Source organism: Dermacentor albipictus, chromosome 2 (assembly GCF_038994185.2).
Source record: "Dermacentor albipictus isolate Rhodes 1998 colony chromosome 2, USDA_Dalb.pri_finalv2, whole genome shotgun sequence".
In the NCBI taxonomy this organism is placed as follows: Eukaryota; Metazoa; Arthropoda; class Arachnida; order Ixodida; family Ixodidae; genus Dermacentor; species Dermacentor albipictus.
In genome coordinates this window covers 81,367,140-81,379,929 of record NC_091822.1, presented here as the reverse complement: position 1 = coordinate 81,379,929, position 12,790 = coordinate 81,367,140, and the positions used below count along the sequence as shown (strand labels likewise).

The 12,790-nt window shown below is 45.5% G+C and overlaps 1 protein-coding gene and 1 long non-coding RNA gene across 5 annotated transcripts in view; one reads left to right on the top strand and one right to left on the bottom strand.

Moving 5' to 3' along the window:
• The window catches only part of LOC135896070 (phospholipid-transporting ATPase ABCA3-like), a 142,261-nt gene that overhangs the window by 71,722 nt on the left and 57,749 nt on the right, over positions 1 to 12,790 (top strand). For all 4 annotated transcript variants that reach the window (XR_011512057.1, XR_011512055.1, XR_011512056.1 and 1 more), the window contains exon 17: positions 10,308 to 10,446. Coding sequence is in view for 1 of the 4 variants with exons in the window: in XM_065424403.1 (XP_065280475.1) it covers positions 10,308 to 10,446 (139 nt within the window). In the remaining 3 variants the exon portion in view is untranslated. The remainder of the gene's footprint in view (positions 1 to 10,307; positions 10,447 to 12,790) is intronic.
• The window catches only part of LOC135896071 (uncharacterized), a 53,299-nt gene that overhangs the window by 23,672 nt on the left and 16,837 nt on the right, over positions 1 to 12,790 (bottom strand). The gene's annotated exons all lie outside the window — the stretch shown is intronic.

Below are 12,790 nucleotides of genomic sequence, written 5' to 3'. Positions count from 1 at the left end.
CATGTTGGGGAGCAGTAACCGTGATAAAAAAGCGCAAAATACATGAACGGGTAAATTTTGTAATCCCTGATGCTGCTGTTAACGAAAATTGCTTCTTCATTTGCTTCAGTGCATGAAACGACGTTTTGTTAACAAATTAACCGGAACACCAATGCATTTCTCCGCAAAGTTCGGGAATTTATATCTTGAAACTGTTGCCATCTTGAAACTTCTTTCCAAGTAGATTCGCCTTGCGAACTCCACGTCTAGAATTTCTGAATTGAAATATCAGCCATAATGTTATTAGCTGAAACTAATTAGCTATTTTCATTAATTAGTCGATTTTGCATCTCAAATTTTTGTGCAATATTGTCGGCCGCTTCAAGTAGACCAGCTCATAAACTAGAATTGTGATATCTGCCACATGCAACCTTTAAAAACTTTCGAAAGTGTTCGCTGAAACACCCTGTATATAAAACGTTCAGTTGCAAGTGTCGCCTTTCTCACTCGCCTGTGTCGTTTGCGTTGTTTTCAGTGCTAAACCTAACCGACCAGCCTAAAGCGGCACATTACAATAAACATATCATCATCATCAGCCTGGTTACGCCCACTGCAGGGCAAAGGCCTCTCCCATATTTCTCCAACAACCCCGGTCATGTACTAATTGTGGCCATGCCGCCCCTGCAAACTTCTTAATCTCATCCGCCCACCTAACTTTCTGTCGTCCCCTGCTACGCTTCCCTTCCCTTGGAATCCAGTCCGTAACCCTTAATGACCATCCGTTATCTTCCCTCCTCATTACATGTCCTGCCCATTCCCATTTCTTTTTCTTGATTTCAACTAAGATGTCATTAACTCGCGTTTGTTCCCTCACCCAATCTGCTCTTTTCTTATCCCTTAACGTTACACCTATCATTCTTCTTTCCATAGCTCGTTGCGTCGTCCTCAATTTGAGTAGAACCCTTTTCGTAAGCCTCCAGGTTTCTGCCCCGTAGGTGAGTACTGGTAAGACACAGCTATTATACACTTTTCTCTTGAGGGATAATGGCAACCTGCTGTTCATGATCTGAGAATGCCTGCCAAACGCACCCCAGCCCATTCTTATTCTTCTGATTATTTCTGTCTCATGATCCGGATCCGCAGTCACTACCTGCCCTAAGTAGATGTATTCCCTTACGATTTCCAGTGCCTCGCTGCCTATTGTAAACTGCTGTTCTCTTCCGAGACTGTTAAACATTACTTTAGTTTTCTGTAGATTAATTTTTAGACCCACTCTTCTGCTTTGCCTCTCCAGGTCAGTGAGCATGCATTGCAGTTGGTCCCCTGAGTTACTAAGCAAGGCAATATCATCAGCGAATCGCAAGTTACTAAGGTATTCTCCATTAACTTTTATCCCCATTTCTTCCCAATCCAGGTCTCTGAATACCTTCTGTAAACACGCTGTGAATAGCATTGGAGAGATCGTATCTCCCTGCCTGACGCCTTTCTTTATTGGGATTTTGTTGCTTTCTTTATGGAGGACTATGGTGGCTGTGGAGCCGCTATAGATATTTTTCAGTATTTTTACATATGGCTCGTCTACACCCTGATTCCGTAATGCCTCCATGACTGCTGAGGTTTCGACAGAATCAAATGCTTTCTCGTAATCAATGAAAGCTATATATAAGGGCTGGTTATATTGCGCACATTTCTCTATCGCCTGATTGATAGTGTGAATATGATCTATTGTTCAGTAGCCTTTACGGAATCCTGCCTGGTCCTTTGCTTGACAGAAGTCTAAGGTGTTCCTCATTCTATTTGCGATTGCCTTAGTAAATAGTTTGTAGGCAACGGACAGTAAGCTGATCGATCTATAATTTTTCAAGTCTTTGGCATCCCTTTTCTTATGCATTAGGATTATGTTAGCATTTTTCCAAGATTCCGGTACGCTCGACGTTATGAGGCATTGCGTATACAGGGTGGCCAGTTTCTCTAGAACAATCTGCCCACCATCCTTCAACAAATCTGCTGTTACCTGATCCTCCCCAGCTGCCTTCCCCCTTTGCATATCTACCAAGGCTTTCTTTACTTTTTCCGGCGTTACCTGTGGGATTTCGAATTCCTCTAGACTATTTTCTCTTCCATTATCGTCGTGGGTGGCACTGGTACTGTACAAATCTCTATAGAACTCCTCAGCCACTTGTACTATCTCATCCATATTAGTAATGATATTGCCGGCTTTGTCTGATTCTGATTCTTGCCAATTCCTAGTTTCTTCTTCACTGCTTTTAGGCTTCCTCCGATCCTGAGAGCATGTTCAATTCTATCCATATTATACTTCCTTATGTCAGCTGTCTTACGCTTGTTGTTGAACTGGCAGAACTTCGAAAGTTCTGCCATTTCTATTCTAGCTTTAGGGTTAGAGGCTTTCATACATTGGCGTTTCTTCATCAGATCTTTCGTCTCCTGCGATAGTTTACTGGTATCCTGCCTAACGGAGTTACCACCGACTTCCATTGCACACTCCTTAATGATGTCCACAAGATTGTGGTTCATTGCTTCAACACTAAGGTCCTCTTCCTGAGTTAAAGCCGAATACCTGTTCTGTAGCTTGATCTGGAATTGCTCTATTTTCCCCCTAACCGCTAACTCATTGATCGGCTTCTTATGTACCAGTTTCTTCCTTTCCCTTCTCAGGTCTAGGCTAATTCGAGTTCTTACCATCCTGTGGTCACTGCAGCGCACCTTGCCGAGCACGTCCACATCTTTTATGATGCCAGGGTTAGCGCAGAGTATGAAGTCTATTTCATTTCTAGTCTCACCGTTCGGGCCCCTCCACGTCCACTTTCGGCTATCCCGTTTGCGGAAGAAGGTATTCATTATCCTCATATTATTCTGTTCCGCAAACTCTACCTATAACTCCCCCCTGATATTCCTAGTGCCTATGCCATATTCCCCCACTGCTTTGTCTCCAGCCTGCTTTTTGCCTACCTTGGCATTAAAGTCACCCATTAGTATAGTGTATTTAGTTTTCACTCTACCCATCGCCGATTCCACGTCTTCATAGAAGCTTTCGACTTCCTGGTCATCATGACTGGATGTAGGGGCGTAGACCTGTACAATCTTCATTTTGTACCTCTTATTAAGTTTCACAACAAGACCTGCCACCCTCTCGTTAATGCTATAGAATTCCTGTATGTTACCAGCTATATTCTGATTTATCAGGAATCCGACGCCCAGTTCCCTTCTCTCTGCTAAGCCCCGGTAGCACAGGACGTGCCCGCTTTTTAGCACTGTATATGCTTCTTTTGGCCTCCTAACTTCGCTGAGCCCTATTATATCCCATTTACTGCCCTCTAATTCCTCCAATAGCACTGCTAGACTCGCCTCACTAGATAACGTTCTAGCGTTAAACGTTGCCAGGTTCATATTCCAATGGCGGCCTGTCCGGAGCCAGTGATTCTTAGCACCCTCTGCAGCGTCGCAGGTCTGACCGCCGCCGTGGTCAGTTGCTTCGCAGCTGCTGGGGACTGAGGGCCGGGGTTTGGATGTGTTGTTCATATAGGAGGTTGTGGCCAAGTACTGCACCAGGGTGGCCAATCCTGCTCTGGTGAGGGAGTGCGTTACCGGTTCTGGTCACCGGGATCAGGCCACACTCCAGGCCTGTTTATGCAATTTTATCAACACGCGGATTTTTTTTTAATCCGGTGGAAAATTGCCGGCACCGGGATTCGAACCACGGACCTCTTGCACGCGAGGCGGGTGTTCTACCTCTACGCCACCACTGCAATGACAATAAACATATATACAATCACAATAAACATATATACGCTGCCAATGCGCTTTCCGTTATTCAACGTGTGTAGCGGCGTGCAGTGAAGGCACGCTGCTACATGAGCGCCACGTTTCGGCATACGACGCATATGTGCCTTCAACATTTCACGCATATTCAACCACTGATGAGTACGCAGTGAAATAACGCCGCTATTTAGTGGTTACTGCGTATATGTTCTCTGGGCGTTCCATGACCACCCGAGCGAGAAAGTCACTAAATATAGCGAGCCTTTAATCACGTTAAGGAGGGACGAGACACTTAAAATATTGTTACGATGAGACGGAAGAAGAGAACGACAACGGTCCTGAAGACGACGAAAAATGGACACAGCCGGGTTGGGATCTCCTCCGTCTCCTCGAACGTGCGGTCTTTGTAAATATACTGTAAATAGTTTCATACTCGTTACATTTGGTTGAAGTGCGGGGTACCTGTCGCTTTCGCAACGGAGCTGGGCAGCGGACGTCACATCCAGCTTGTGACAATGCCTCTTGGAGACGACACGTCGTCTACGCCTGCACCAGCACCGTCGGCTACGCAGACCCAGTATGTTGCCCTTCCATGTCCGCATGACCCCGGTACCTTATCCGATCTCAATGGTATGGTCGTAGAAGAATGGCTGAGCATGTATGAACGTGTCGGTAAGGGGAACAGGTGGGACCCGATTGTAATACTCGCAAATGCCATTTTCTATCTGGACGGCACTCCGCGCGTTTGGTTCCAAACACTTGAAGACAAACTTATTAGCTGAGAGCTATTCAAGCAGAAGCTGTCCAACCTTTTGGTAATCCCTTTGGTCGACAGCTAGCTGACAAAAAGCAGCTCGCTATCCACTCCCAAAGTGCTACCGAGTCGTATGTCTCCTATATTCAAGACGCCATTACCCTTTAGACACTTCCGTGGCAGAATCCGAAAAAGTAGGACATATCCTCAAAGGCATCGGGGATGAGGCGTTTAATCTCCTGGTTTTGAACGATGTTTCTACTGTCAAAACCATCATAAAGGAATGCCGCGCGCTCCGAGCTACAGAAAGACCCGCCGTGTCGCCTATCAATTATCCCGCCTACCGAATACCGCCTGCTCTGTTAATCACCCTGACGCCAGTGTGCCTCGTCCTATGACCATGGCTACCGGAGCCCGCCTTTTTCTTCCCATTACTGGAATCCTTCCAACGCCTCTGGTGCTGACCGCTGTTACGCCCTCACCATAACGTCGTCAGCCACGTCCGCCCCAACTTTGCCGCTCTACTTCGCCGCCGTACTCAGGAACCACCCTGCCGGAAAACTAGACGATGCGGCATTTTGAGGTGGTGCTGCACTGTCCAATTTACCGCATAAACCTCCACTGACGCTATTAACAAGACACAACCTCCTATATGTTCAAGTAGATGACATACCTGTCACAGCAGTCATAGATACCGGCGCATACATCTCCATTATGAACCCTCACCTTCCCCATCATCTAAAAGAAGTTCTCGCACCTGCCAACAAACTCCTAGATGTTCAAGTATATGACACACCTGTCACAGCACTCATAGATACCGGCGCATACATCTCCATTATGAACCCTCACCTTCCCCATCATCTAAAGGAAGTTCTCGCACCTGCCATCACTCAGGTCGTATGCATCGCCGACGGCAGAATGGTTGGCATAGTCGAAATGTCTACTGCCCGCGTAAGCATTGCTGGTCGCCATACTTTTGTCCTTTTCACCGGGCGTGCCCACTTCCCACATGACCTGAAACTTGGCCTAGACTTTCTCTCTGGTCATATTGCGCTCATCGATTGTTCCGCAAGTACTGTCCACCTTGACCTGCCTCTCCTCGCCGGTCCTCCTGCTCCACCTGAGATTCGTCTAAGTACGACTGATTTTGTTCACGCGCCACCGCACGTTCTGACGTACATCGAACTGGTCATCGAATGTACATCTGACGTATATCGAACGTTCTCCGCCAGTTCCAGATGGTGATTACATCGCTGCGCCCTGTTACTTCCGTTGTTCTCACGCACAACGTCACCGTCCCTCATACCGTACTGCCACCGACAACCGCACGTGCCTTCTCGTGGTGAATTTGGCTACACAAAGCATTGGCTACCCACGGGGATAACACTGGCCAAGACCAGTGCTTTACCGGATCGCTACGTTGAGACTTTTGCCGTCGACGAGTTTTGTGAGCCTTGCAAGTCTGCCAGTTGTTCTAACCAGGACATTGAAAAAATGATTGCCCCGGACCTGTTGCCTGGCACAGCTGAAGCGCTCCCTAATCTTTTGTATCTTTATGGAGACAAATATTTATGACCTAATTAACGTCCCCTTGAGCCATACATCGCTTGTCAAACACCACCTCCGCTTCGGAGATGTTCAGCCAATTCATCGACGACGCTACCGAGTTTCAGCGCTGGAGCGCCAAGTCATCAAGGCAGAAGTGGACAAGATGCTAGCAAAAGATATCGTTTAGCCATCGTCATATTTTTATTATCATCAATATAGTTAGTAATTTTTAAACAATTTGAATAAAATTTGCACAGTTAATATAGTTTTACCAGCTGATTTCAAAAATGCATTTATTTTTTTCCTGGGATAAACATTTTTTATGGTATCGAAAACAGGGCGTTCTTTTGTTTAGGGCCTAAATAACTAATTAACAACAGCTGCAAGGTAGCGTACAGCAGGCGAAATTGATTCTGAATACTCGCGCTGTGTCGTAAGGTATCAGTGATTGTTTTAGGTCATTTTGAAGCGAAGTTATGGGTTATCAAACTTTGTCATAAAAGATTATTACGTTGACAAAACGGTTAATTTTGAAAATTACTCGAACATGTATTATAAGAAAATTTACTTCACGACACACATCTATATATATTTCTAGGAAAAATATTATAGCGATAGCCCAAGTAAAACCAAAAGTATTGATCCTCCACAACACAAGGAAAACCAAAATTGTTGACATGAGAAATCAAATAAAAACATTCTAAAGCATTATTTTTGGGACAAAATTTAAATATCCTATGAAAATGAAGGGTCTCGATATCTTATGGAAGGAATTTTATGAAAATTAAGGGTCTTCAAAATGCGAAAATGAGACAACCTAAAATACAATTTTTGGGCCAACTTTCGACCTTCAAGTAGAGATTCCCCCCTTAACGACAATATCGTCTTACTGTAGCTTTAGTAATTTTCTTAGTAATTTTTTAATGACGTGAATAGCTTGCCGTAAGTACGTTGACTAGCCTGCCTCCTTGCGAGTTTAGTTCAAGGAAGAAATGCGCCTAAATTTGTCACCATACTTGCAAAGGCACACCGAAGAGTTAGGAAGTCACCCGGTCGAGTCAAAGCTGCTTTTCGAGGCGATGCGAAATAGCGAAGCACAATGCCGGCCTAGGAAATCAAAATCAAAATCGAAATCTAAGGCTATACTATATATATAGAGAGAAGACGCACAGGAACAATTAAACACAAAAAGCGAACTTCCGCGAATCTCATCGTCATGATCATGGTCAGTTTGTGACTTTTCTTCTGAATTGGAGTGTCTTCAGCACCGACCTGGCAACTATATTAAAAAAAAGTTATATGAAGCCCCAACTGGCTCCGTTTCCTTCACAATAACGCCTAACTACTTTCCTTTATATTTCATGTTGCCATACTTTTGTTTTCTAAAGAAGCACTACCATTATATGAGGGGCGATGACTTCGGAGTTGCCATCTTTCGGAAGCACATCATTTGCGTAGTAATTGATAAGAGTGAACTATATGAAATAGGTTCTTATAGCAGGCTGTATAATCAAACGGAGCATAACACAATGAAGTCTCAATGCAGCGATCGCCCGGCTTCGCGGGGACCGACTGCGCGTCTGCATGCATGACCGCGCACAATGTCTCGCACAATGTTTCGCACCAGGCCATGAGCTTTTGGTCGCAGCATATGAGCATTTGACAGTACACAAGCAACCATTGCTGCGTGGACACTATCAAAGCTGTTCAAAAATAATTGCATTTTAACTAGGAACTTCAACGCCCATGACAGTCGACTTGTGGTGTGCCGTCGCGATGATTCAAACTTTTTTTTTTCAAATGTTGCGCGATTCAATATCACAATTTGTCAAGTTGGGTCGCACTGTATGTTTATTTGTTTTCTCAGCGAGCTATTGCCGCTGCTTCTTTTTCTTAATCCAGTACATTTTATTGTTTGGTGCTACAGAAGCATCAGCATATATCTATGCCTTTTTTTTACCGTTTTTCACCGTTCCCTTTCCATTCCAGTGAACTTACCAGTATCTAGAATCAACAAGTTCATAGACCAAAGGTTCATGGCGTTAGCCGGGCGACGCGCATTGGAGAGTGTCTCAGTGCACGCTTTCTGCTATTCACCGAACATCGCAGCCCAACGCCGTATCAGAAATCTTCCTCGCAGAAGGGCTCGCTGCACACCCGAGTTGTAGTCAATGGCTGCTTGCCTATTCTAAGCTTTGCGAGCCAAGCTTTACGCAGCTTCTTGCCCTGCGGGTACGTCTGAATGCTGACACCGGGCTCCGTTGTGTACGTCGGGCACTGCGGTAGCGAGCAGTAGCCTACCTTGTTGGGCGCCTTCAAAGACAGCCTCTGCCTATTGTAGGGCTTCCAAGTGTTGTCAAGCCCACAGGCGAAGCGGGAAAATCTCCGCACTTAATCACAACCGCCGCGCAGGTGGGAAAACTCGTTTTTAGCTCGCTTCGGTGCTTCTGTAGCAGCTGACGCGGCCGCCGTGTCCACGTGATATCCTTTATGTCACGTCACGCCGATGGGGGCGCCAGCTTTTTCAGTGGTGGAGCTTGCCCCCAATAGCCGGACGTTTATATTTATTTTTTTCGTTAAGCGAAAGTGCTCTACAACCTGTACAAAAAAGTATTAGATTTTTGGTTCGTTCACTACATGAATTTTGGTTCCAAAGTTTTGCCGCCAGATTCGTATTACTAGCGTCTGATCTCTTATCACAGGCGGTGTGTGCGCATATGCGGGATGCAGGCGCGACGTGATGGAGTATATAAACTGCTCCATCCACATAACAAACTCTGTTGGTAGCCAGTACATATTCTGTTTTCTTTTGCTTGCGCCTGTCGTAAGTGATGCTGTTGAAGGATATACTAGAAAGCCTCATAGCTCCACAAATAATTTACGATAATACTTTTTCTGTGGAGTAGCTCTGGTTTCGTTTCCCGGGAGGCGTCATGACGCAGAAGGCTCGCTCCGGCTCGTTCCGGCTCGCTCAGTATTCGGCAATGCTCTTTGCGCGGCCCGAAGTATCGCTGACCCACGCGACCGCGGATAACAGTCTCTGGGATCGGCCCTATTTACTGGGCGAGACACCGACCGAACAGGCGCGTTAAACCTGGGGGAACAAGGCGAAGAATGCAATTCACTTTATTAACAAAATAAAACGCTTCAAGGCGGACATTTCATAGCACTGAGGATATTTATGTACTGTTTGTTGATTAGTTGCGTCATTCCCTAAAGAATACAGTAGTTCACCAGCATATCTATACAGAGACAGAACAAATGTGTATGTGGGCCGATTTCCCAAACCCGCACTTACGCACGAAAGAACCCCCGAAATTTGGCGCTGGTTTGTATTGCCAAAGCCCGGTGTTCAGCGAAAGAAAGCTTCGCTTTAATACTCCGCTCAGCATAAGAAATTAAAACAGGGTGATTGGAAAAGGAAACGAGAGGAGTGACGTAAGTCTTAGGCTCTGATAGGGAAGAAGGAGGGAAAGGAATGTCGGTTGCGGATTCTGGTCAAGGCAATGAGTGGATGCCTATGCTGAAGAGAGGGTAGCTGGCCTTCTTGCACGCTTGTCTCTTAACATTTCGTCTGCAGATACTTCGGCTATCGGTAAGCTTTCGGAAGGGGACTTATCGCTTCAATGGTGGGACCAAAGCTTCTCAGCGCGTCTTGGGAGGAGACCATCAGCGGTCAGCACTAAATCCTGGCCCACACGTAGATGAGGAAAGTCCGAACGATAGCCTAACACCCGCCGTGGTCGCTTCGTGGATTTGATGTTGCGCTGCTATAAGCAAGAGTTCGCGGGATCAAATCCCGGTCATGGCTGCCGTATTTTGATGGTCGCCTGCAGGCAGCGCGGAAATATATTCATCCCTTGTAGGTTCGAGTTTTCTACTTGCCTGCAACAGATCGCAAGTGTTATTGCGGTTTCTTGCCGTAAGACACTCGAGAAGGGTTGCACACAGTGGCCGGCACACAGCGACCTGCGCAGAGCAGATACTCCAAAGCGCACCATAGGTCTCGAATAACCTACACCGCTCGTGGTAAAGGTACAGCACAAAAAATTAATACGCAGCAGTCAGTTTGCCATTTCGGTTCAGTATCAACCTATATAATATCCCACCTTTACTGGGAACTGCCCTGGACCCTTACGGCGCAGGAACATGCAATGTCCATAAGGTGAACGAGAGATGGATGCTTGTGCCCTACGTGCCTCGGCGGAAGGGAATAAACGTGTTGTTTCCGTTTCGCACCTGACAGGCTCCAGGCGTGGTTCAACCCATACGCCGCCCTCGGCCGGTCCTTGGCCGTCGACCTCGTCAGCAGCGCAGTGTTGGCCTTCCGTGCGGCTGATCCCTCGGCCCGATTCCAGACCACGCTCGCTGTTCACGTACCCGAGGTGCCACCCGAAACCGTCTCGCGCAGTGGGCATGTGGAAGGTCGCAACGTCTAGAAAACTGTGCACAGCACGCGGTGTTATTCAAATCACCTAAAACATTGGCTTGCTTCCGCCGTTCCCCACTTTATCCAGTGGCCTTATTGATGTCAGAAACCATCGTATTAGTTTTTATTATGTCATGAGTTCTACTTGCATTTTCTTGAATATTTTAATGTCGCATTGATTTCGTGCAAGCGCCGATCAGCCGTGTAGCATGCTCAAAAGCGCGTGGTGGGGGTGCCTATGTATATAACGACGTACAGAGCTCAACCATGATCTGTTGTTCTCTCGAGCGCACCGCGATAGTTACGACGTCGTAGCGCTATGCGCCACTAGGCAAAGCTGAAGAGCAGAGAGTTGCGATATTATGACAAAGAAAACAAAATCAAGCAATTCACCTATTGCAGTACGGTAAGGTTGCGGCAGTTTCTGTCGTGCAGTGCACACGTGTAATTTCATTCTTAATTTTATTTTGTTTTATTTTACCCTCAAGGACAAAGGCATTACAGAGGGGAGTACGTAAAAATACGAACAAATGAAATAAGATAAAAAATGCAGTGAGTAATAATAACGATGAAAATTTTAGCGAAGCAGGTTAGTATACAATGCTGGCTAGTGCATCGCGAAATCTTTGGCTATCACGAATAGCTGTTTTGTCAGGAGGAAGGCGGTTCCAATGAATGACAGTGTGCGGTGGGAAAGAACCAGAAAAATGTTTTGGCTTTATAGATTACGATGCCTATCTTATGACGATTATCAATGCGTTATGACGTGTACTGACGTGATACAATAAATTTGTCGTGAACAGTATGGTAGCATATTTTTGTTAAATAAATTCAAACGGCAATGCCTTCGACGAGCTGCTATAAACGGGAGGGACAGGCTGTCTTTCATGACGGTTATGCTCGCATTGGCATTATAGTTAGAATAAAACGACCCCAGTCACTTTGAACAAGTTCTAAGGTAGTGATGCGCTGGGTGACGGGTGAGCGTGCTGGCGGCGGCGGCGGCGGACGATGGAATTGAATCGTTACAGGGCCCTGGCGCGGTCGCGGAGGGACACCTTGACGGCGTGCGACGGCGGCGTAGGTCATCGATTATGGCTGGTACTGCGGAAATTGAGGTTGCACCTCAGGAACTCCTAGCAATCGCTGAACCTCATCTTTCACGATGTCGGCGATCGAGGCCACTTGAGGCTGCGACAAAAGCAAGACCTTGCGCAGTTCTTTGCGCACAACGGCTCTAATGGTCTATTGAAGGTCATCGGAACCCAGTCCTAGGATGGCGTACTGCGGCGTGAGCAACTGGCGGGTGTATTGCCGGGTGTGCACGTTGCAGCTCGGCCTCCTCCTTAAGGGGAAGCTTTAGCTCGGAGCTCGGATGCTCCTATCTAAATACATGTAGAAGAAGAATTCGTTTTTCTCGGCAACCACTGCATAAAATTTGACAAATTTTGTTGCATTAAAAAAAAACTTAAATTCTAGTGACGGTTTGTTTTGAAATTTTCATTTAGGTTGTCAATTCATTGCTAGAAATTGGCAAAAATCGCCAATTTTCAGTCAACAAAGCTATCAAGTTTAAAACTCTGTAACTCCACAATGAAAAAAATATCACAATTCTGTGAATTGCCTTTAATAGTGCATTTGCAGCGGAACAAATAAATATGTTACACATGAATCTCAAAAAATTTAGTACTATGGAAATACGGCTTTTGCTGAACCCTTATACACAACGTAACCAATTCACGTAAGATAGAAATTGACTTACCAAATTTGTCCGCTTTGACTGTTATAGTAGATTGCGTTTACAGAAGCGCGATATGTGTTCGTGATGCAGAGCTGTTAGTTTGTAAACGTCATGATACCATTATTTTTTAACTTTCAAAATTTTCAAGATATTTTAAACAAAATTCTGGCCCTAAATCGAATTTCCGCTTTAAACAGACACTACAGTTAAATTTTCTCTCTCAAATGCAAGAAATTTTATTTAAAGCGTTCCTGAAGTTATGTCAGAAAAGTGTTTCTGCGTTTTACACGCATTTGAATAGGCCGCGCCAGAGTTGGGCCCGAGCTAAAGCTTCCACTTAAACAATTTGTCGAGGGATCAATTACATAAATAATAACTGCATTGCCATTGCCAAAGATGCTGCAAACGAATTGTTGAACGCTACGCACTGTCAAAACAAGTAAAATGTGTATTTTTTCATAAAGGAATATACCCATATGTTCCGAAAATTGTGCCCGAAATAACTGATATCGATGCTTCCTTTTTTTTGTTTATAAGCAAAGAAAATATCACGCGAACT